Source organism: Naumovozyma dairenensis, chromosome 4 (assembly GCF_000227115.2).
Source record: "Naumovozyma dairenensis CBS 421 chromosome 4, complete genome".
Taxonomy (NCBI): domain Eukaryota; kingdom Fungi; phylum Ascomycota; class Saccharomycetes; order Saccharomycetales; family Saccharomycetaceae; genus Naumovozyma; species Naumovozyma dairenensis.
The window spans coordinates 645,599-667,025 of NC_016482.1; the positions used below are offsets into that span (position 1 = coordinate 645,599).

Genomic DNA, 21,427 nt, shown 5'->3' on the forward strand with positions numbered 1-21,427 from the left:
GATCGCTAGAACTAGATATGAGTTTATCTACATTGCTTATATTCGTTAAAGTTGGACTAAAATGGATGCAAATTACAAATTAGTAGATTTTCAGACGTGTTTTCGATATAGTGTTGCTGCCAAGAGAAGTTTTTTATGCATTTGTCAAGTAGGAGACAAGAAGCCGGAGGATATTATTAAGATGACTATTGAAAATGATTATTCATGTGGACAGAAGGCAGCTTCATGTACTGTTGTATCAAAAATATCAGATCTTCAAACAAGCTATGAAGAGAAAGATTTGAGTGCCGAAAGTGATGATGACAAGATTGTGATATCTATTATTCCTAACATGAATACTTTACCATCGTCTGATCAACTCAATTTAGTAAGAATTATGAATGCTATTAAAGTTTCCAATGAGAAGAATCCGAAAGCGCAAACACACGTCATTATAGGGATTATTACTTGGGATAAGGCTACATACAGAAGAGAAGAGAAAGGATCTCGCCGAGCGATCCTTGGGAAAGACTTAGCTATCTTACAGCCATGTATCAAACTTGACGATTGGTTAAAACATAAATTTTGGCTTGCCTGTTCTGAACCTAAAGTATCGACGCATGGTAAGACAGTTCCAGTCTGTTCAAACAGTTCTCAGGATACAGCTTCTATATCCCCCGGGTCGTCTATTGATAGTGGTACAGAATCATCCGGTTCAGCAGGAACCATTCAACTTTTACATGAGGTTCACAGTTCCTACTCAGATGTGTATTTGCAACCAGTAGTAAGAAAATATATTCTTGATATCATTGTTCACATCAGAATGCATCGATTAAGTTATAGAGCAAAAGGTGGAGGGGCCCATATGGATTCATTGAAAGACGTTATACAGTTATCCAAATTAATCAGCATTAACGGAGGAAAGAAATATATAATTCCTCGGTATATAAAACAAGCAGCAGCATGGTATTTTCCAATGCATTTAAATCTCATCAACAAGCCCGAGAGGGACAATAGTATTTTATATGGGAGTAAGATCAGATTAGTGAATGAACTGTTGGATAAGATAATAAAAGTAAAATCGTACGAAGTAGAAGAATTGGAGAATCCACTATTTTTGGAATCTCTTGTGGTACAAGATGTCTTAAAGAAGGTGATACCTCCTGTATAATGTTATTGAATTCTCTATATCAAATGGAACAGTTGATTTGCACTCAACTAAACAAAAGTTGGTTTATTCTATATCTTAGGATGTATGTACATGAAAAAAAACCCAAAAGAGGATAATAAATTCCTCCATTCAAGGATTCCATGATTAAAAAAAAATTGGACGAGTTGGGAATCGAACCCAAGACCTCTCCCATGCTAAGGGAGCGCGCTACCAACTACGCCACACGCCCAGGTATTTCTGTTTAAGGTACTTTGAGATCCACAGATTCGACAGGAAGAAGCTTCATATGTACAGGTATTTAACGTTACCATATGACTAGACTATTCAACAGAGTTCCTTCAAAAGCAAGAACAACTCTTAATATCTTAACATATACTACATGTTATTGTTGGTACTTAGACCAAAAATGATCTTTTTTTCTTCTGTTTTTAAAACTGTATATTGAATTTGTATACATATCTTCTGCTCAGTTAATAGCGGCATAAGGAAGTAATAGAAGGATGATACCATCTTCTGAAAATAATGAATGTAAAAATGAGAATATTGAACGTACACTAATTTTTTTGGATATAAATCACCGTAATAGTTCCTGAACCATGTCATTGAAAAGTTCTGAGAAAATATGGCTTGTATAAAAATATGAATATCGATTAAGTTACATAAAACAATCTTAAAGACGAGCGGTCAACCGACCAAGTAACGAGTTATTTACTGCCTTTTTCCATCCCTAAGACGACCATTAAAGACTTTAATTGTTCAGGACCTAATTGAACATTACTCTTCGCTAATTCCTTTTTGAAATCTTCCATCGCACTCCTCAGCTCTTTATTTGTCAATATTTTGATCATTTGCCACACTTTTGGTTTAGAGGTATCTTCAGTACTTACTAAATTTCGTTTGATCATTATATTCTGTATTGTTTCTAATTTTGCTGCCAAATTTGGTTTTGAAGTTATATCATTAAGTAAAGTGTTTACTTTTATATGAGCATCTACTTTGTCATTACTTTGCTCTTGTAATTTATCCCATGATTTTGCATATGCTCTCCTTGGTATTTGTCGGTGTATTATTGATGGTTTCAATATTCTGCTTACTCTTAACGCTTTAGAGACATTCATTTTAGATATTGTTTAACAGATTGGTATGAAACGCTAATTCCAGCTTTTATTATAGTGTGAAGCGTCAAATAGATAGTTGGGAGGTTGTGTATTCAAAGAACCTCTAATGATCTATAGTCTTCGTAATCCAAAATCTCTGAAGTAATTGTTCATATACTCGGTGGTTGTGTACATAGAAAAAACATTATTTTCCTTCATTTCTCAAGAGAGCCAATTATGGCGCTTATCTCGGCTTACTCTACGTTAATTATCTATAATGTTCATAACTCTAGTCTCCCCTTGGTGTCATCAAATTTAGCTAAGAAGAATATATTTAGATACCGCAGGAGACCGATAGTCTTAATGAAACTATTTAATTTAATAGTTGATGAGGAAGTTACTTTTCAGGAGATCTATACGTCATTTTTCCCTATGTTTATATATCTATACACTTCCATTTATAACTACATAAAAATGATTGCGATAGCTACTGCCGGCAAATATCCACAATCATAAAGTCCCTTGAATGTCGAATTAAACATTACAAAAGGAAAGGGTCACTGAATTGGTATAAGATTAAGAGAACTTCCATCTATTCCCACATGCTTCACATGTACAGAATGTAGTTAACGGTTCATCAGCGGACCTTGTTTGCAATTGATAATATGATACCTTCTTCTCTTTACATTTACCACAAGTGAATCTATCCGTGACAGATCTTTCAATAGTAGCACCTTGAGCGTTAAATAAATTTTGTTTCTTGATCTCTTCTAATTTTTGCTTCAAATGTTCAGGAGCTAGTTCCTTTGGATCACATGTAACTAGGTATTCGGGCGATATGTCATTATTTGCGATTTTATTTTTCAAATCAGCGTTGTTCTTCGAAATAATGTTAGAGTAAATGATTCTATATTTTTCTTTATAAGCTTTTTCATTTTCCGTACAATTATTTAATTTAAACATTTCTGATTCAATAGATTTCACTGTATGTAGAATAGAATTTGGTGGATGCTCACTTCCCTTAGCTAATGCATCATATAACGCTCTTATCACTGAATCACGTAACTTGACTCCGTATATCGTAGTATTGACACCATCATTTTTACTATTTCTAGGTTTCGTTGATACGTATCTATTTTGTTTCTGTGGAGATGATAAATTAGAATCCGGAACTTGAGTAGTTGTATTGGACCCGTTTTGATTCGAGTTCAATTTTGCTGCTTCAGCTTCCTTTTGCTGTTGTAGCCTTAATTTCTTATTCTTATTAATGGTATCTTTCCAAGATGAAATCATCTTTTTCACAACTTTCGCAATTTGTTCATTGCTAGATTTCTTGAATTTGTTAACCTCCACACCAACTTTCGTTTCTCTTAAAAGTTTTTCCGTAGGAACAACCTCTCGATTCAATTTTAGCAAAATTTCCAGTACTGTACTGTCATTGTGTTTCGACTTCTCCAGATTTTTCACCAGGACTGCGACTTCTTTGGCTTCCATCGGCTTCATTTTTTTTTTGGTTCAATGACACAGAAAACTATGGATATGATGGGTGATAGCAATGGTATCTGCTTTCTTGCTTGACCTTATTGTAAACGAATCCCAAACTGGTTCCTCTTAAGGACTTTCTTCTTTTACTGAAGATGTTATTTCACAAAGAAATTTTTCTTTAATAATGGGTTCTTGAACACCCAGACATATTGTGCCCTACCAGTGCATATTAGGGTTAAGTATATTTGGTGACTATGTACCCTAGGGTGTAGATGAAAACCTAAATTAAATAAAATGTTTAAGTAATATCTCAGCAAAATGTATGGAATACATTCACTTCAACTACTACTGAATACCGATAAATAAAACGCAGCAAGCTTTTTTCATTACATTATTCTTTACAACCAATATAGTACATAACTCATTCTTTTTTAGACCTCTTTATTTAGCACAATTACTGGTAAACACTGAACATGAACAATTTCAATCCAAATATGAACATGAATATGAATATGAACAGGAACAATATGATGCCCATGCCCATGATGCATAGCAATCCAGACGGAAATGTAGGGGGTAGTAGTGGGAGCCAGCATTATAATCAGCCTTCGAGAATCGTATACCTAGGTTCTATTCCATATGATCAAACTGAAGAACAAATATTAGATCTTTGTAATAATGTGGGGCCCGTCGTTAATTTAAAGATGATGTTTGATCAACAAACTGGGAGATCTAAAGGATATGCCTTTATTGAATTTAAAGATTTAGAAACGAGTGCATCAGCCATTAGGAACTTAAACGGGTATCAGTTAGGTTCTAGATTTTTACGATGTGGTTATTCAAGTAATAATGATATTTCCTCTACGGGGATATCTTCGAATGATCAATCAATGGGGAACGTAGATGATGGATCTAACGTTTTGTTTTCAGATTTACCGTCAGGAATAGATGTTAATATCAATATGACTACACCGGCTATGATGATATCAAGTGAACTATCTAAAAAATCTAAAGAAGATCAATTAAACTTACTACAGAAACTTAAAGAATGGACGTCAGAAAATAAAGATTTAGCTGTTGAATTGTTTAACGAATACCCTCAATTATCATTCGTCATTGCAGAAATATTATTGACAAATGGTATATGTAAAGTAGATGATTTAGCGCAATTAGTAGCAGCTCAGAACGATTCCAACGAAAATGAACAATCTAATAATAACAATAGTACAAGTAACGCATTTGCCCAAAAGTCTAACGATTTATTGTCCAATGACCCAGAGCTATTGGAGACTCAAAAGGAACTTCTAAGAAAAGTCCTACAATTATCTGATGGTGAAATAGCCATTCTTCCGGAGAATGAACGGATGTCTATGTGGGATATCAAACAACGTGCACTTAAAGGTGAATTCGGTAATATATAGACTAGGGTATGGTATAGATAAAACCTATTTGAAAATAAAATTAGAATATCAACCAAAGAAAAATACTGTTGATATTAGTATCAATATCATTTAATATAAACTATAATATACTATATACTATGGAACAACCAAATAATGGTGACTTAAAATCTCAAAAATCTTTCGAGCTATTTTGGTAGTACAGTTAGATTTTTCATTGAAATTGAAAACGAATCACAAATTTGTTGACATCTGTGTAAATCTAACCTACAGAGAGGGCAAAAATATGTTGGGCCAATAGCAAACGAATGAGTGGATGACTTCATTCCCTTCCTTATTGTAGAAAACCAATCTTTTATACAACATTTATGGAAATAATGTTCGCAAGGTAGTTTTACAACTTTGGAGGGTATCATATCTGTAGTTTGTTCTGTTCCGTTCTGTTGTTTTTCTAAATCATTTGTACTAGGAACAACTTTCACCCTTTCCAAACAAATTATACAACATTCATTAATTGGAATTCTGTCATCTTTCGTTGACATTTCGACGAACCTATCGATTGGAATTTTCTTATCCATATCAATCGAGACCTTTCTAGTACTTAGTTCACAACGATTAATTGTGAAATGACTATATTTAGCTGGATCTAAATCTTGACATTCCAAGTCTATGATACTAACTTTTTTTTTGACAGACCATTTCCTTAACTTTATTTTCAATTTTTGGAAATAAAACAGCCTTCTAAGACGTAACATTGTACCTTTAATGAAATTGCTGATTTCAGAATGATATTGTAGAATAATAAAAAATAATCCAAGAAAAAAGAAAATCCCACCTAACCAAAAAAATAATGTTTGACACTGAATGATAAGATCGAGAGTCTTGGACCAAAACGGTATGTTCGTTAATTTATCAGTATCTTCCCTTGGGATAAGTTCAATTCTCATTATCTACTTGATTACCGCTTTCTGGTTTCATATCTCGGAAAAAATGATCAAGAAGAATGATCCAAGTAGAATTTTATGAAGTATTAGGGGTGAGTACCTCTTTGGAAGATGGATTATAAGAAGTGTAAAAAAACTGTATAAGCAACGCATGTACTAGTTGAAACCATAGATCATTCCGATGACTTTCAAATTTTTAGGGGAAGGTAACATATTGGACGATAAAAAATAATGCGTAAATCAATAAACGTCGACATTTTTTTGTCAAAGGATGTTAACAGTCTCATTTTTTTATTTTCTTTCGTATTACTGTCACAATGTTATGTAAGGCGGTAGAAAAAAAATTGTGTCAAAAAAAAAAAAAAAAAAGTTATAACTACTAGCGGCGCTACTATATCTATTCCACTCTATTGTTTCCATCAGTCGAAGAATTAGTACTCAATTACCCTTCCCAAGACACAATAGAAGCTTGTTAAGATTTTTCCTCGATATCTAGAGATAGACCTTTCAAAATAATAAATATACTTGTGTACGAAAAACGGGTTGTTTACTGTTAATGCATGTATTAAATGATATTAAATAATGAGTCAAATAGAAGAATCTAATTTTACAAAGGAAGTTTTTCTTATAGATTTTAGCTATACTGAAGCTACTTCTTCTTTCCTTGTAAAAGATAGTTGACCATTAAACTCTTATAATTTATGTACTGTTCCTTACAACGTCCTAGAATACTTGTAAAATCTTCATCATTGAAAACGGCATCACCGTTGTCTTTCCAGAATCCAACTATTTCTTCACCACCCTTAGTAAATGAGATAACATTCCCATCAATTTCTGCAGCTGTAGTTAAATCAATCATTTCAATTCCACTATCAACCAATGCTAGACAGGTAGACATAACAATGAAAGGAATTAATTTACTAATGTCATTAGTCTTATCGATAACTAAATTAACAAATATATCTATACCTGATTTTGGATACTTTTCTAGATTCACCACAGAATTAAATATCCCAACTAGCCATGAAGCTACTTCCTTCAATTCGTTTGTTTGATATTTCTCCACTATACCATTTTTTAATTGAATAGAAATTGTTCCTTGAGATGTAAATGACCCACGGATAGACTTCGGTCCATATACAGATGTTACAATAGAAAATTCATCCGATTCTATTAATGTGGAGCCGTTACAATTTTCTATTATGTCGGATTTGATTGACAGCGATGGTATTCCATCCTTTTTGGCTACTTCTTCTGCTTTTAACGGTTCTGTTTCTGGTTCAAGACTACTTGCGAATGCAATTGGTTTCGCATTTCCTGGACCTAGTAATCTTCTTCTATCTTGCACGTTCATTTTTGAGTATTGATTGGATGCTGTATATGTTCAGTGGTCTTCTTATATTTGAGAGTTTTATACAAAATAATATCTAAATAGAAATCTGAGTTGTACACATATGCAAGGCAAGTACTTTTTTCTTGCTTTTTTAGTTATTCGATGTCCGCGAAAGTTTTTGGTCGCCGTCTTTAAAGATGAAAAAATTTGGGCAAATTCTGTCCGGAACAAAAAGATCAATATTATAAAGAAATGAATACTATGTAACCTCACTGGACGTAAGACAAACGTCACCTTGAATATGTCATTATATGCTTTTTTCATTTCTTTTCTCTCTCATTATTATGCTTTATGGATGTGTTTATATATGCTTATATATATTTAATATTATGAAGTTCTCATCACGTATTAGTACTATTTTCAATAGTCATCAGGTTGGCTTTCTAATTCTTGAAGTCTTAATCTCTCCAGTTCTTGTTTGTCTTCTAAGTTGGCTTCATTTGTGCCTTCCTTTGGAGTATATTCAGGGGCCGGATTATCAATCATAGGTGACGTTAACCATTCATTGACATCCCAGTCGGGAATTTGCGTTCCATTTATTGAGTGATGACAGTGACATACTATAGACTCTGAAAGGTCATTTGTTTCACTACTATATTCATTACGAGTACTGGTCTGTAGATTTGAAGCTTCTGTAGACTGGGTGGTTATATTTTGAGTTGGTTGTTTAGTTGTACCTACAACAATCTCTATGGACATGCCTGTCACATTTCGAAGTCTTTTCAATTTTTCGACATTTACCATATCTTTATAGATGATATTAGATTCAATATCGTTCTGATTATTTAAAATATTATCACTTCCATTATTTTTGCCATTCTCCGTTTGGGTTACAATCTTGAGAACTTTCTTTTGAATATGATTAATATTATTTTCCACTCCTTGAGTAACTTTATTACGAATAGTATTGCCATTATTATTATTACCGTTTGAAGTAGAAGCATTATTGTTATCGTTATTATTATTATTGCCATTAAATATAAACCCATTACTGTCATCATCGTCATCAGCACCGCTACCAATTATCCTATTTGATTCTGTATAAACCATATTTTTCCTTGATAAATTAACCATAACTTCTACGTAATATTGAAATGAGAAGAATTTATTAAAAGATGTAAAAGTAGAAAGGGTGTCCAGTGGAACTTTCAAATAAAGTGTCGAATTTGATTGTAAAGTTTCAGGATCAATATATAATGGAGCAATATTTTGACAAATATCTTTCCTGAAAGTTTCCATGGAAGTATTTTGATTACCAATTCTACAGATTCTTACCAAAGTTAGTATTAGACCAGCAGAATGATGGCATTCTTTATAATGCTGTATGGCGATATGAATTGGGATCAAATCGCCCAAGATATACCCTGATTTTCCAATGTCAACAGAAATTTGCACCGTTTTGTCAATCTTGTTAGGATTAAGATGCGATTGCTGTTCATTTGTTTTCAGACTCAATTCTTTAGAGCTCTTTGATACTTTAGAACTACTTGAACTTTTAGAACTCTTCGAATTAGTAGAATGGTTTGTAAATTTGGTGAATGATGAAGAGGCATCTTCTGGTGTCAACAGTTTATTTGATTGAGAACCATTACGATGTGAAAGCATTGAATAAGATTGTAAAACTACAGTTTTCGTTTTAATATCAGGTAAATTGGTGACATCTAGAGGTACCAAGACTGAGAAGCCTTGTTCACATCTGGATATGGGTTTTTCGTGTTGGTTTATACCCAATGATTCCAGTGAACATTGTAAATAATAATCAATGGAGCCCTTTTCGAATTTTATTGAACTAAATATATGTTTACCATTTGGTATTTTTATTCGGAATGGGAAACGATGTTCTCCTTTCGTTAAGCCATTGATTGGATCAGCATGAGGGATAGCATTATTATTAGTTTCTTGTTGAATACCTTCAGAGCCATATAAGAATGATGATTTTTCAACCAATTTTTCTATTTTTTTATTTGTTGTTGGACCTGTACTTTTCAATTTAACTTTTATTTCAGAAATTAAAGAGAATCTCAAAGCGATATTTGTAAGATCTTTCTTTATGTCTAGTATTACTTCTCCCTTAATATATTCATTTGGTTTCCAAAGTCTATGTGGTTCATCCAGTTTTATATAAAATAATTTGACATTATTACCTGATAGTAAACCGGAATGCGAATGTGTATGATGATAAACAACGTTTGCTCCATTTTTTATTTTGCAGTTAGAAGATTTAGACTTCTTTAAAATGTCGAGTAAAGCCATTGAAGTGTTAACCGAAATGCTTAAATAGGTAAGATTCCAATTGTGATGCCGGGAGCTGGTGTAATCAGGTTTAGGTAAGAGGAGGAGCAACGAAAACTTTTGTTTCTGAGAGCAATATAATGGAATGATATGATCTCTACCTAAAGTAATTGAGATAAGCTGGCTTATCTAATCGTTTCCTTGAATATGGATGTTAAGAAGTGATCCAAAGTTGATGGTATAGTTGTTATGTTCTACTTTTGTTGCTAAGCCCACACGTGCTTTGCTTGGGAAGCTTATGAAACAGATTACCTTATCTCAGATCTGTGAACGCTATCTGTAGGAAGCTCGGGCAATAAAAAACAAAGTCTGTTGTTCTTAGCATGCATTGACGACAAAACTGCCAAGTTCCTTTCTGTTTCCTTTACATAATATTGTTCAAGCACCTATTTTTTTCTTGGCGAAAATATTCCAAATTTCGCCATTTTTGCCATTTTTGCCAAACAGCAATTTCTCTCGCCGTTTAGAAAGAGCTGAGAAAGTTCGGCAAAAAATTTGGGGCCCGCCTGCCACCTCTTTGTGTCGGACTGAGCCTAATGAGGCTTGAGCTGGTCAACTTTTAGTTTCTGCCGATCCTTTTTGGAGCTTTCCAGACAATTATTCAAAACGGCATCGCTCTGGGATTGATTGCTATGCGATTGATTACTCTCGAGCATTATGCTAATAATATTATCCCATTCAAGGTGCCAAAGGGCGTATAGCTCAGGTAACTTTTAGATCACCATTCCAAAGTATATACACTCAACTATATATGATAGCGTGTTATTGTAAACGATATACTAATTAAATGGTTAAAGAGCTAATATACAAGTAATAGAATAGATAGTGTTATATATGTATGAGAGAATGAGTGAAAGTTTGCGTATTTTTTTATATTACAATGCTTTTTTATTCAAATGGTTTAATCAAAGGTCTTTTTGGAACCAGCGAAACTGGCGGTATCTCTACCTCTACCTAGTGGGGCATTGTTGGAACCAGTTGATCTGAAACCACCACGGCTACCACCACGACCACCTCTGTTGAAACCACCGCGACCACCACGTCCACCACGGTCACCACCTCTGTTGAAACCACCACGACCACCACGTCCACCACGGTCACCACCTCTGTTGAAACCACCTTCAGGATTGGCTGGTCTTGGAGTAGAGTAGTCTAATCTGACAGCTCTGTTGTCAATGTATTCACCTTGTAGACCTTCTAAAGCCTTCTTAGCATCTTCAATGTTTGAAAATTGAACGTAACCAAAACCCTTTGGTTGTTCAGTTTCTGGATGAGTTGGAATACGGACAGAAATAATTTCACCATATTTGCTGAAAGTTTCGTAGATGTTATCCTTATCAGCATTGAAAGATAAGTTACCCAAGAATAAAGTATCAGATGGTTCAGATGGAACATCACCGAACTTCTTAGCACGGTCATTACCACCAGCTGGCTTACTAGTAGACATATCAACATTAATTGGTCTACCATCAATTTCCTTACCTTGCATTTCTTGAATGGCCTTTTCAGCATATGATTTATCTTCAAAATCAACGTAACCGTAACCACGAGATCTGTCGGTACCTCTTTCGTAAATGACACGAGCACCAACAACACCACCAATATGTTCGAATTCCTTCTTTAACCATTCATCATCAATAGACCAAGATAATCTACCGACGAAAATTGTAGCAGGTTCACCGCCAGAAGTCTTTTGTTTCTTGGATTCGGATTCTTCTTCTTCAACGTCTTCGGATTTACGCTTCTTATCAGAGGATTCTGAGTCGGATTCAGAAGAGGAGGAGGATTCAGAATCGGATTTAGAAGATTCCTTCTTTTCTTCTTTGTCAGATTCAGATTCAGAGTCAGAGCTGGAGTCAGAACCAGAATCGGAATCAGAAGAAGAAGAAGAAGATTCAGAATCAGATTTAGAGGATTCCTTCTTTTCTTCTTCCTTTTCAGATTCAGAATCAGAAGATGAAGAGGATGAATCAGAAGAGTCCTTCTTTTCTTCCTTCTTTTCTTCTTCCTTTTCGGATTCAGAATCGGAGGATTCAGAGTCAGAGGAATCAGATGAAGATTCAGATGATGAAGAAGATGAATCAGAGGAGGAAGATTCGGAAGATGAAGTAGCAGCGGCTTTTTCTTCTTTCTTTTGCTTTTGGACTTTCTTTGAGTCTTTCTTAGTAGTTGATTTACCCATCTTTATGTATTGTTGAAATGTGATTTCTTTGGTTTGGTTGCTTATTCCCTCAAAATATGAATAAAACAATTAAAAAAATTAATTAAGGAAAGATATATTCACTACATAGATTGAAGCTAAAATAAAAAAGGATACCTGTGAGTTAAATAGGAAAGTTTTAGTGAAAATTTTATTCCTGGTTCTCCCTCTTGCGATGAGCTTGCTGAATTGCCGTAGAAGAGAAATTTTGGAAAATTTTTCAGTTTTCGTTCTTTTTTTTTTTTTTTGTCCTTTTTGGAAATTTGACAATACACCGGGTAATAATAATTATACCGATGATTTAGTGTGACGTTTTCAAAGGGAGAATGACGACGCAGTTCTTAAACAGGTTCTGACGGTAACCTTTTCTCTGCTTTAAGATATTCAAAAGATTAAACATTTCCCTGACTTTTTCTCTTAACTACTTTTAGAAGATATAAAAGCGACATGTCTTGATTACAATTCAGTCCTTCAACTACTTTCAGTAACAGATTTTTTCTCCAAGTCTGACAATATGTAACTTGCAAGCAATTTACTCTAAAGTTTATATAGAAAGCATGGGATAAATTACTTATTGCACGTATTCAAAATGATAAATTGGACAGTTCCTGTTTTAACTTCCCAAAAAAAATCTCTAAAGAGATGTTTACTAAAAATTTCTAGATTCAGTTCCAACAAACATGTAGTAGAAATGGCCGGTACTAACGTCAGATATGACAACAACGATGAATCCAATCTTAATCTTTATTAAACAGATATTAATCGTTATTAGTTTAGCAGTTGGTAATAGAACAAGCACCTACTTATAGAACTGATGCATAACTCTATAGCCCAAAATTCACCTCTCAGAGTTCTGAGGAACCTATATCGAGGCTACCTCAGCTGCAGCTGTAGTACTATAAATATTAAATATTATTCAATTCAAGCCTTACTTACTATAACTGAACTAATTACATGGTTATTGTGAATAGATACTTCTCCTCTTATAAGTTAGCTAACATTATTTTGATTCAGAGTGATATCATCGGTTTATGTCAGCACAGGGATTGCTGGAAAAACCTCTTGAAGTGACCCCTTGTCACCATTCCCACTAGTAAGAGTTGTTACCTCTCTCGCTCTCCCTCCCAATAGCTCGGGTGTCTCAATCTCATTAATAGGAAATATAATCTACGAAGAATACGACAACTAAAATTTACAAAAACCGCTAAATAAGCGACGTGACTTGCTGAGGCCAATTTGGCCACTTAGTGGAATCTTTAATACGAAGAAAATGTAAAATATGCGCTGGGTCATAGATCAAAATTTTAACTTCCTAAAGGCAGAGGGTAGAATAAATGACTTTGTATGATACGGTTGTTTCTATTTAAGTAAGATATGGAATAATTTATAATGATGATTAATAACAAAGGTGGAATAATAAGATAAAATACTTTCAATTCATACTCAGACTTTTTGCGCCTTTTATAACCTTAGATATTTTTTTGAATGTTACGTTTCCCTTTCTTTTTCTTCACTTCGACAAATTACTGTCGGGTGTATGATGCTTTTTCTTGCATAATGTGGTGGTTTAGTCGGTAAAAATTAGTAGTAAACTAAAGCCTACTTTGTGACAGTTTCACGTGACTCTATATATCTCCTTTTTAGAGCTAGTTAAGGGCGAAAATATGAATTAATATGGTTTCGTGGTCTAGTCGGTTATGGCATCTGCTTAACACGCAGAACGTCCCCAGTTCGATCCTGGGCGAAATCAAATTAATTTTTTTTAGATTTCCCTTCCTGAAATCTCAGGTTTTTTTTTGGCGGAAGTTACAATTCCAAGATGTACAAATAAGGTGGCAAAATGAAAGTACATATTTTTGATTCGGCTATTCACAGTCCTTAAATGCCAACAAAGACTAATACATATACCAGGACCTGAGATAATATATATTAGACATTCTCCAAGTTAACACATTTTTATATTATTTTTGTAATAAAGGAGAAAAAAAGCTCTAAAACCGCACAATTAAGTTATGTCAACTGCATCAGTTTCTAATCCAACTTTACGTACATACGAAAGTGGGATTAAACCATACTTCGACCAACAAATCCAAGAGACTGAATTAAAGATTCGTTCCAAAACTGAAAATCTACGTAGATTGGAAGCTCAGCGAAATGCCTTAAATGATAAAGTCCGTTTTATTAAGGATGAATTACGTCTTTTACAAGAACCAGGTTCATACGTTGGAGAAGTTATTAAAGTGGTATCAGATAAGAAAGTCTTAGTGAAAGTTCAACCAGAAGGTAAATATATTGTTGATGTAGCTAAGGATATTGACATTAAAAATTTGAAGCCATCTCAAAGAGTTTGTTTGAAAAGTGATTCTTATATGTTACATAAGGTGTTGGAGAATAAATCCGATCCATTGGTTTCTCTGATGATGGTGGAAAAAGTTCCAGATTCCACTTATGATATGGTTGGTGGGTTAACGAAACAAATCAAGGAAATTAAAGAAGTCATTGAGTTACCAGTGAAACATCCTGAGTTATTTGAAAGTTTAGGTATTGCTCAACCAAAGGGTGTTATTTTATATGGTCCACCAGGTACAGGTAAGACATTATTAGCAAGAGCAGTGGCGCATCATACAGATTGTAAATTTATTAGAGTCAGTGGTGCAGAATTAGTTCAAAAATATATTGGGGAAGGTTCTCGTATGGTGAGAGAATTATTCGTTATGGCTAGACAACATGCTCCATCTATTATCTTTATGGATGAAATTGATTCCATTGGTTCTAGTCGTGTAGAAGGTGGTTCCGGTGGTGGTGATTCTGAAGTTCAAAGAACTATGTTAGAATTATTAAATCAATTAGATGGGTTTGAGACGTCTAAGGATATTAAGATTATTATGGCTACGAATAGATTAGATATTTTAGATCCAGCGCTTCTTAGACCTGGTAGAATAGATAGAAAGATTGAATTTCCACCACCTACTGTTGCAGCAAGAGCTGAGATTTTAAGGATTCATTCTAGGAAGATGAATTTGACAAGAGGTATTAATCTAAGAAAAGTGGCGGAAAAGATGAATGGTTGTTCAGGTGCAGATGTTAAAGGTGTTTGTACAGAAGCAGGTATGTATGCATTAAGAGAAAGAAGGATACATGTTACCCAAGAAGATTTCGAACTAGCAGTGGGTAAAGTAATGAACAAGAACCAAGAGACTGCAATCTCTGTAGCCAAGTTATTCAAGTAGAGCTCTCAGACCTCCCATTTCAATTTTTATTGTACCCGTTTGATATTTTTTCAAGTAACTTTACTAAATAAAAACAATAACAAAAAAAAAGACACAGTATATAAGCATATGATACGAACACATATAATAATACATATATAGTCTTAACACAGACTACCGCACGCATACATAGGCAAGTCACTAGAAGGATCGTTGCAACTGAAGCCATGCGCCAGTTAGTTTGGTTCTTCAACAACAATTAATTATTCTTATTGTGTCCGCGGTAGTTTTGTTCAGAGGGAGTGAGAGTGAAAGACCGGGTTACCGACTGTGCTTCCTGATTCCTGCCACTTGTTTCAGTTCAAACAACGTTGAGAAGGGGAAAGGCGGGAAACAGGAAAGGAAATCAATTTCGTGTTTAAGGTACGTAGGTAAGTTGTAGGCGTGAGGTGAAATAGTAGTGGTGCATCTAAACTTGGTTCTACTCTTTACACCATTTCATCATTCTTCGAACACCACCACAACTTCAATTGTGACTAGACACTCAACTACGTGTCATATAACGATAATAATAACAGGAGTATCTATTTATCTGATCAAAATTTGCTTTGTAAACAACTCCGTTCCACCCTCAAAGATAGGATAGACACAAGATTGATTTAGCCTTCCTATTTTGTTTTGAAACAGCTAACAAGAAAACCTGGAACCTAAGGGTACTATATTCATAAGCTTAGATCGTTATTAGATATTTTTAATTACTGATACCCAAGATCAGTTTTTTTTCAAAAACGATATACAATACAATATTTGACCGTGCAAAACCATGACTGACCAAGACGGTAAACAAAATGAACCGCAGCAAGAACAGCAACCTTTAACGTCCCAGCCTTTATCACAGGGAACAGTAACTTCCCAAACTACGTCTAATACTACGAACAGTTACCCAACGAAGAGCGTTAACTCATATCAGAAATATAACCAAGTAAACGGTCCAGGAAATGAGCAGCAACCTACCTATTCATATGGAACCAATAACAATAACTATAATGGTAAACCACATCGTAGTAACAGTAATACTAGTAGTAATATGAATGGAAATTACTATAAGCAGTACCAACCGGTAAATGGGAATGGTTATACTAGTAAAGCAAATAGATATAATAACCCTAAGAATCCTGCAACAGCACAGTATTATAACAACAAATATAACAATATTCCATATAATGCTACTCAAGAACAATTAAATGCACTGCAATGGAAAAGCTATTATGGCTCACAAATGATGTACATGCCACAACAAATGATGTCCATGGCTAACGCGCAACAAATGCCTATGTCACCACCTTCCATCTCAGCAACTCTAGCTACTCCTACACCAGTTCCATCGACACCGTTCCAACCAAAAAGAAAAATCGAAATTACTACTAAATCTGGAGAACGTTTAGATTTGAAAGAAATTCATCAACGTAAGGTGAATTCGAACGGTTCAAGTATAGAACCATCAGATTTATCAAAGGAATCAACTCCTACATCTATTACACAAAACGAACCCGTTGAAAATCCATTTTTAACATCCAAAAAGGCTGACACTAATGAAAACAATACTACGACCACAACAAATAATGATACATCTCCCATACCAGCCTCTTCTGTAGATGCGTCGAATGAAAATGATTCTAAATCTAATATTGAAGAAGAAGAAAAGCCATCCGCTGAAGAAACAAGAAAACTGTTTTTAGAACAAGTTCGACTACGTAAAGAATCCTTAGAAAGAAAGAAGAAGGGATTGGATTCTCCTGCTTTTACTCCTGCTCCTGCCCTTACTACCCCTGTATCTACAGCTACTATTGAAACCCATCCGGAAAGTGAAATTCCTAAAGAGATTGAAACTGACGTAAAAGAAGATATAAAAGAAGGTATAAAAGAAGATGTAAGGGAGGAGGAGGATGCCTTGGAAACTCCTGATCCATCTATGCCTTCCATGACTTTTACTGAATTATTAGAGAAATTGAAAAAGGTAGATCCAATCAAAGATATTTATGCCTTCAACTATTCAAAAGATGTAACATCCCCAGATATCAAATATAAAAGTACGCACGTCAAGTATACTTATGGTCCCGAATTCTTATTACAATTCAAAGACAAGATTAACGTAACTCCCGATGATGAATGGAAAGCATCAACTCAGTCCAAGATCGTCATCCCACCTCCAAGAGGTTACAGAGGAGGTAATGAAAATACTGTTAGATTTGGAGGAAATAATAACATGACATCGAGTGCTACTGGTGGCCGTAACGATATGAGAAATCCATCAATGAGAAACATGGATAGCAACGCAAGAATAAATTCAAGAACTTCTTCAAAGAGAAATAAATCAATGAGAAGAGCCATCGCTGGTGGTGATGATAGAAGATCCAATACTGGAAGATCATCATATACTCCAAGAAGAGACCGTGAAAGAACGGATACAGAAAGATATGAGGATCGTCATTATAATAACAGTTATAGAATGGAAGAAAAACCAAAGGAAGAAGTGGCACCTTTCGTACCAAGTGCTAATAGATGGATTCCAAAATCAAGAGTAAAGAAGACTGAAAAGAAATTCGCACCTGATGGTGTCACTGAGTTATTAGAGAAGAGTGAAGTTGAAAGTAAAATGAAGTCGTTGCTGAATAAATTGACTCTGGAAAAATTCGATACTATTTCTAATGATATTTTGGCTATTACTGAACAATCTAAATGGGAGAAGAATGGTGAAACTTTGAATTTGGTCATTGAACAGATCTTCTTGAAAGCATGTGATGAACCTCATTGGTCATCTATGTACGCTCAACTTTGTGGTAAAGTAGTCAAAGAATTGGATCCAGAAATTAAAGATGAAACTAACGAAGGTAAAACAGGTCCTAAATTGGTTCTTCATTATTTAGTTGCAAGGTGTCATACAGAATTTCAAAAAGGTTGGACTGATAAATTACCAACAAATGAAGATGGTTCTCCACTAGAGCCTGAAATGATGTCAGATGAATATTATCAAGCTGCTTCAGCAAAGAGAAGAGGTCTTGGGTTAGTTCGTTTCATTGGGTTCTTATATCGATTAAATTTGTTAACAGGTAAAATGATGTTCGAATGTTTCCGTAGATTAATTAAGGATTTGTCTGATAACCCATCTGAAGAGATTTTAGAATCTGTCGTTGAATTATTAATGACCGTAGGTAAGCAATTTGAACATGACACTTTTAGAGCTGGTAATGCAACTTTAGAAGGCTGTGTCTTGTTAGATAGCTTGTTCCAAATTATTCAAAACCTTATTGATACAGATACCCAAATTTCTAGTAGAATTAAATTCAAATTGCTAGATGTTAAAGAACTGAGAGAAAAGAAGCATTGGAATAGTGATAAACAAGAAAGTGGCCCAAAGACAATACAACAAATTCATCAAGAGGAAGAGAAAGCTCGTCAGTTAAAGATGAATTCCAGAACAAATTCAAGACGTATGAATACGTCTTCTTCTTCAAACTCTCATAGACAGTCATATAGAAAAGATTATCAATCCAGTTCTAAAGATAGATTTGCTTCTGGAAAAACTCCTTCATCAAGATATACTTCTAAACAGCCTATTAAGGAAAAACGACCATCAGCTCCAGCGCCATCTAATATGTTTGACGCATTGATGGACGCTGGAGAAGAGTGATCAGTTAACAATAAAGACAATCCCCTTTGCCCCAAGAATAAACAAAAAAATAATTAAAATACCGTCAGTTTTTTAGGCTGGCAGCTTTGTCGATAGAATCATTGCCCCTCTATAAATTAGTTTTATTTTTGGCTCACGTCCATGTAACTTACGTTTATCACGTATTTATATTATATATAATCTAACGTTTTTATGTCTTCAAATCAATAAAAAAGAAAATACTTTCATAGACGACATATTATATGAAAATAAAACATGATAGGGACTTTGTTTGACTAAAGATTAATGGTAGTATCACTATATTATTATTACAAAAGGTTTTTCTACAAATATACTTTAAGAGGTGGCAACTAATCGGTTAACTCAACAGATTCTATGCTTTCTACCACCTTCTTATCCAGCTGCTCCTGATTTGTATCTTGGGCGCTCTCCGATTTCATCTCGAGCTGCCTCTTTAGTCCTTCTCTCCTCTTTCTTTCTCTTCTTTCTTCTTTAGTCTCCTTGTTCGATTCTTTCGAGTTGACATTGTCTTTTTCGATAAGTTCCTCATTAAACTTCTTATAAAGATCATCCATTTTCCTACGATTTTCAGAGAACTTTATTAGTGTTAGCTTATCAAGAATGTGAATGTAATCTTGTGATACAAAGAGCTTCATATTTTCTGACTCATCGATATAACCAATGGGAATATCCATTTTGATGTTGATCCTTATTGCTACCAAAAAATTTGATCCGATCCCACTCTCTCTAAATCCACATGCCATTGCAGTATTGTAAAGTTTTGCTGCCATCTCGAAATTTCTACATTTGACATGTATAATGAAAGGTTCATACTTGTACAAGATATACCTCGTATTTGCAAGCAAGTCCCTTGCAGATAATGTGTTATTATTCTGAGAGAAGTCCAAGCCTGTAACTGAATCTATCCAATTCAACACGTTATCTTCGTCATGGCTAACATGAAGCCATGCTCCACCTTGTCCCTTACCGCCTACTTTTACATTATTTTTATGATCTTTCAAACCTTCTGCGAAAACACTAATTCTTCCAGAACATGACGAGGTAGTAACCATATCTGGATGGGAGTTTATTAAATGGATGATTGGAAGACATAACTCATCTACGGTACCTTTTGGCGACAAGTCCGGTTGAATTGACGCTAAATCATGGAGAATAGATTTTTTCTTTTGATCAAAGGCATTTTGTACAGACATTATAATTCTAAGGGTTTGATAAAACGTAAATTGGGAGGTTAAATTGCTCCTCTCTCTTACTACTCTCAAGTTAGTTTTAAGGTTTGTAGCTAAAATCAGTGATAACTAGACTAAAAATATTTTTTTCGAAAAGCCTAGGCGCTTAACGTCAAATTATTCAAAAAGCTAGGGAACGTAATAAACATCTTCAACCGTTATTTCTGTCAAAAATCAACGCATATCTATTGATTTTCGACAATCACGTAGCCATCATCATTTTTCTATGTATTTTAAGGACTGTTAAAAAATAACAGAGAGTGTCTGCAGACATAAATTTATAAAAATGTTAATTGATGAGAAAAATTTCTCCCCGACGGGGAATTGAACCCTGATCTGGCACGCGACAAGCGCCCATTCTGACCATTAAACTATCACGGAATGTTTTTCACACCAAAATAAGCTTTTTAGAACATTTCATGCGATATAAACGAGCACGAGATTAGAAAAAATTACCAAAATAATACTGCCGGTTTAGAGATATCCGCTCTCCATTTATTCAAATGGCGAAGCTATGTGTCGATTGTCATTTATATACCAAGACCGTCTATCTTCGTCATAGCCTACATGCATATTCTGCTGGAACGATACTTGTAGTAACTGTTACTGTTAATATCCTACAATAAATGTTTAGAGATCAAGTTTGGTATAATGTCTTCTAATATGACACGAAAAGATTATCAAATATGGTAAAGACGCGAAGAACCACAGACACCGACGTGACGCGACTAACATTGAGTTGCCATGTCTGTCAACGAAATATATTCTCGTGTTTTCTATCCTGCCATCAGAAAGGTATAAATATGCTGGAATGATATTTTTAATAAGTTACTATTAATATCCTATGATGAGAGTACAGATATCAAGTTTGGTACAACGTCTTCTACAGAGACACGAACTAATGATTACCAAAAATGGTAGAGACGCGTAAGACTACAGGCATCGACGCGACACGATAGTTGAATTATCGTGTCTGTCAGCGTTAAGTCACACTTTCGTGTTTCTGTTTCATCATCAAGAAAGGTATAAATAGACCATAACTCGAAGTTTCAATTCCTATTTTTTCTTGATATTATTTTTTATACTTATATATTTTTTTATTATTTATTTTTAAGAAAGACGAACCTTTTTACACACATTATAAGGAAAATTAGCTCTTACTATAATTCATAACAAACATAATCAATTTTTAGGATGGAAAATTACAACTACAAGATCAGAGAAAATATGAGAAAGGATGCTTCCGAGCGCTATTTATATTCTTGTCGATGGTGGAATAGATAATACGAGATCATAATTTTATCGTTGGTATACGA

At 34.4% G+C, this 21,427-nt stretch overlaps 11 protein-coding genes and 3 non-coding genes across 14 annotated transcripts; 5 read left to right on the forward strand and 9 right to left on the reverse strand.

Moving 5' to 3' along the window:
- Positions 1-61: 61 nt before the first annotated feature.
- On the forward strand, positions 62-1,150 carry MTC2 (Mtc2p; the record flags this gene model as incomplete). The annotated part of the gene is made up of 1 exon (XM_003669786.1): positions 62-1,150. One exon carries the CDS (start codon positions 62-64, stop codon positions 1,148-1,150), a length of 1,089 nt encoding a protein of 362 aa, XP_003669834.1.
- Positions 1,151-1,306: 156 nt separating this feature from the next.
- On the reverse strand, positions 1,307-1,379 carry NDAI0Dtrna3A. Its single transcript has one exon. It is a non-coding gene; the product is annotated as a tRNA-Ala (tRNA).
- Positions 1,380-1,854: 475 nt separating this feature from the next.
- Positions 1,855-2,268, reverse strand: DPC13 (Dpc13p; the record flags this gene model as incomplete). Its single annotated transcript, XM_003669787.1, has 1 exon — positions 1,855-2,268. The coding sequence occupies one exon, from the start codon at positions 2,266-2,268 to the stop codon at positions 1,855-1,857; it is 414 nt and encodes a 137-aa protein (XP_003669835.1).
- A 555-nt stretch (positions 2,269-2,823) lies between these two features.
- On the reverse strand, positions 2,824-3,750 carry DST1 (transcription elongation factor DST1; the record flags this gene model as incomplete). Its single annotated transcript, XM_003669788.1, has 1 exon — positions 2,824-3,750. One exon carries the CDS (start codon positions 3,748-3,750, stop codon positions 2,824-2,826), a length of 927 nt encoding a protein of 308 aa, XP_003669836.1.
- Positions 3,751-4,205: 455 nt separating this feature from the next.
- RNA15 (Rna15p) lies at positions 4,206-5,153 on the forward strand (the record flags this gene model as incomplete). The annotated part of the gene is made up of 1 exon (XM_003669789.1): positions 4,206-5,153. The coding sequence occupies one exon, from the start codon at positions 4,206-4,208 to the stop codon at positions 5,151-5,153; it is 948 nt and encodes a 315-aa protein (XP_003669837.1).
- Positions 5,154-5,320: 167 nt separating this feature from the next.
- Positions 5,321-6,079, reverse strand: NDAI0D02810 (uncharacterized protein; the record flags this gene model as incomplete). The annotated part of the gene is made up of 1 exon (XM_003669790.1): positions 5,321-6,079. The coding sequence occupies one exon, from the start codon at positions 6,077-6,079 to the stop codon at positions 5,321-5,323; it is 759 nt and encodes a 252-aa protein (XP_003669838.1).
- Positions 6,080-6,725: 646 nt separating this feature from the next.
- Positions 6,726-7,430, reverse strand: MTR3 (exosome non-catalytic core subunit MTR3; the record flags this gene model as incomplete). The annotated part of the gene is made up of 1 exon (XM_003669791.1): positions 6,726-7,430. The coding sequence occupies one exon, from the start codon at positions 7,428-7,430 to the stop codon at positions 6,726-6,728; it is 705 nt and encodes a 234-aa protein (XP_003669839.1).
- Positions 7,431-7,829: 399 nt separating this feature from the next.
- RIM8 (Rim8p) lies at positions 7,830-9,722 on the reverse strand (the record flags this gene model as incomplete). Its single annotated transcript, XM_003669792.1, has 1 exon — positions 7,830-9,722. One exon carries the CDS (start codon positions 9,720-9,722, stop codon positions 7,830-7,832), a length of 1,893 nt encoding a protein of 630 aa, XP_003669840.1.
- Positions 9,723-10,662: 940 nt separating this feature from the next.
- Positions 10,663-11,943, reverse strand: NSR1 (Nsr1p; the record flags this gene model as incomplete). Its single annotated transcript, XM_003669793.1, has 1 exon — positions 10,663-11,943. The coding sequence occupies one exon, from the start codon at positions 11,941-11,943 to the stop codon at positions 10,663-10,665; it is 1,281 nt and encodes a 426-aa protein (XP_003669841.1).
- Positions 11,944-13,637: 1,694 nt separating this feature from the next.
- NDAI0Dtrna4V lies at positions 13,638-13,711 on the forward strand. The gene has a single exon. It is a non-coding gene; the product is annotated as a tRNA-Val (tRNA).
- A 262-nt stretch (positions 13,712-13,973) lies between these two features.
- On the forward strand, positions 13,974-15,191 carry RPT6 (proteasome regulatory particle base subunit RPT6; the record flags this gene model as incomplete). Its single annotated transcript, XM_003669794.1, has 1 exon — positions 13,974-15,191. The coding sequence occupies one exon, from the start codon at positions 13,974-13,976 to the stop codon at positions 15,189-15,191; it is 1,218 nt and encodes a 405-aa protein (XP_003669842.1).
- An 802-nt stretch (positions 15,192-15,993) lies between these two features.
- TIF4632 (translation initiation factor eIF4G) lies at positions 15,994-18,861 on the forward strand (the record flags this gene model as incomplete). Its single annotated transcript, XM_003669795.1, has 1 exon — positions 15,994-18,861. The coding sequence occupies one exon, from the start codon at positions 15,994-15,996 to the stop codon at positions 18,859-18,861; it is 2,868 nt and encodes a 955-aa protein (XP_003669843.1).
- A 350-nt stretch (positions 18,862-19,211) lies between these two features.
- Positions 19,212-20,075, reverse strand: TYW3 (tRNA methyltransferase TYW3; the record flags this gene model as incomplete). The annotated part of the gene is made up of 1 exon (XM_003669796.1): positions 19,212-20,075. One exon carries the CDS (start codon positions 20,073-20,075, stop codon positions 19,212-19,214), a length of 864 nt encoding a protein of 287 aa, XP_003669844.1.
- A 345-nt stretch (positions 20,076-20,420) lies between these two features.
- On the reverse strand, positions 20,421-20,492 carry NDAI0Dtrna6D. Its single transcript has one exon. It is a non-coding gene; the product is annotated as a tRNA-Asp (tRNA).
- Positions 20,493-21,427: the final 935 nt, after the last annotated feature.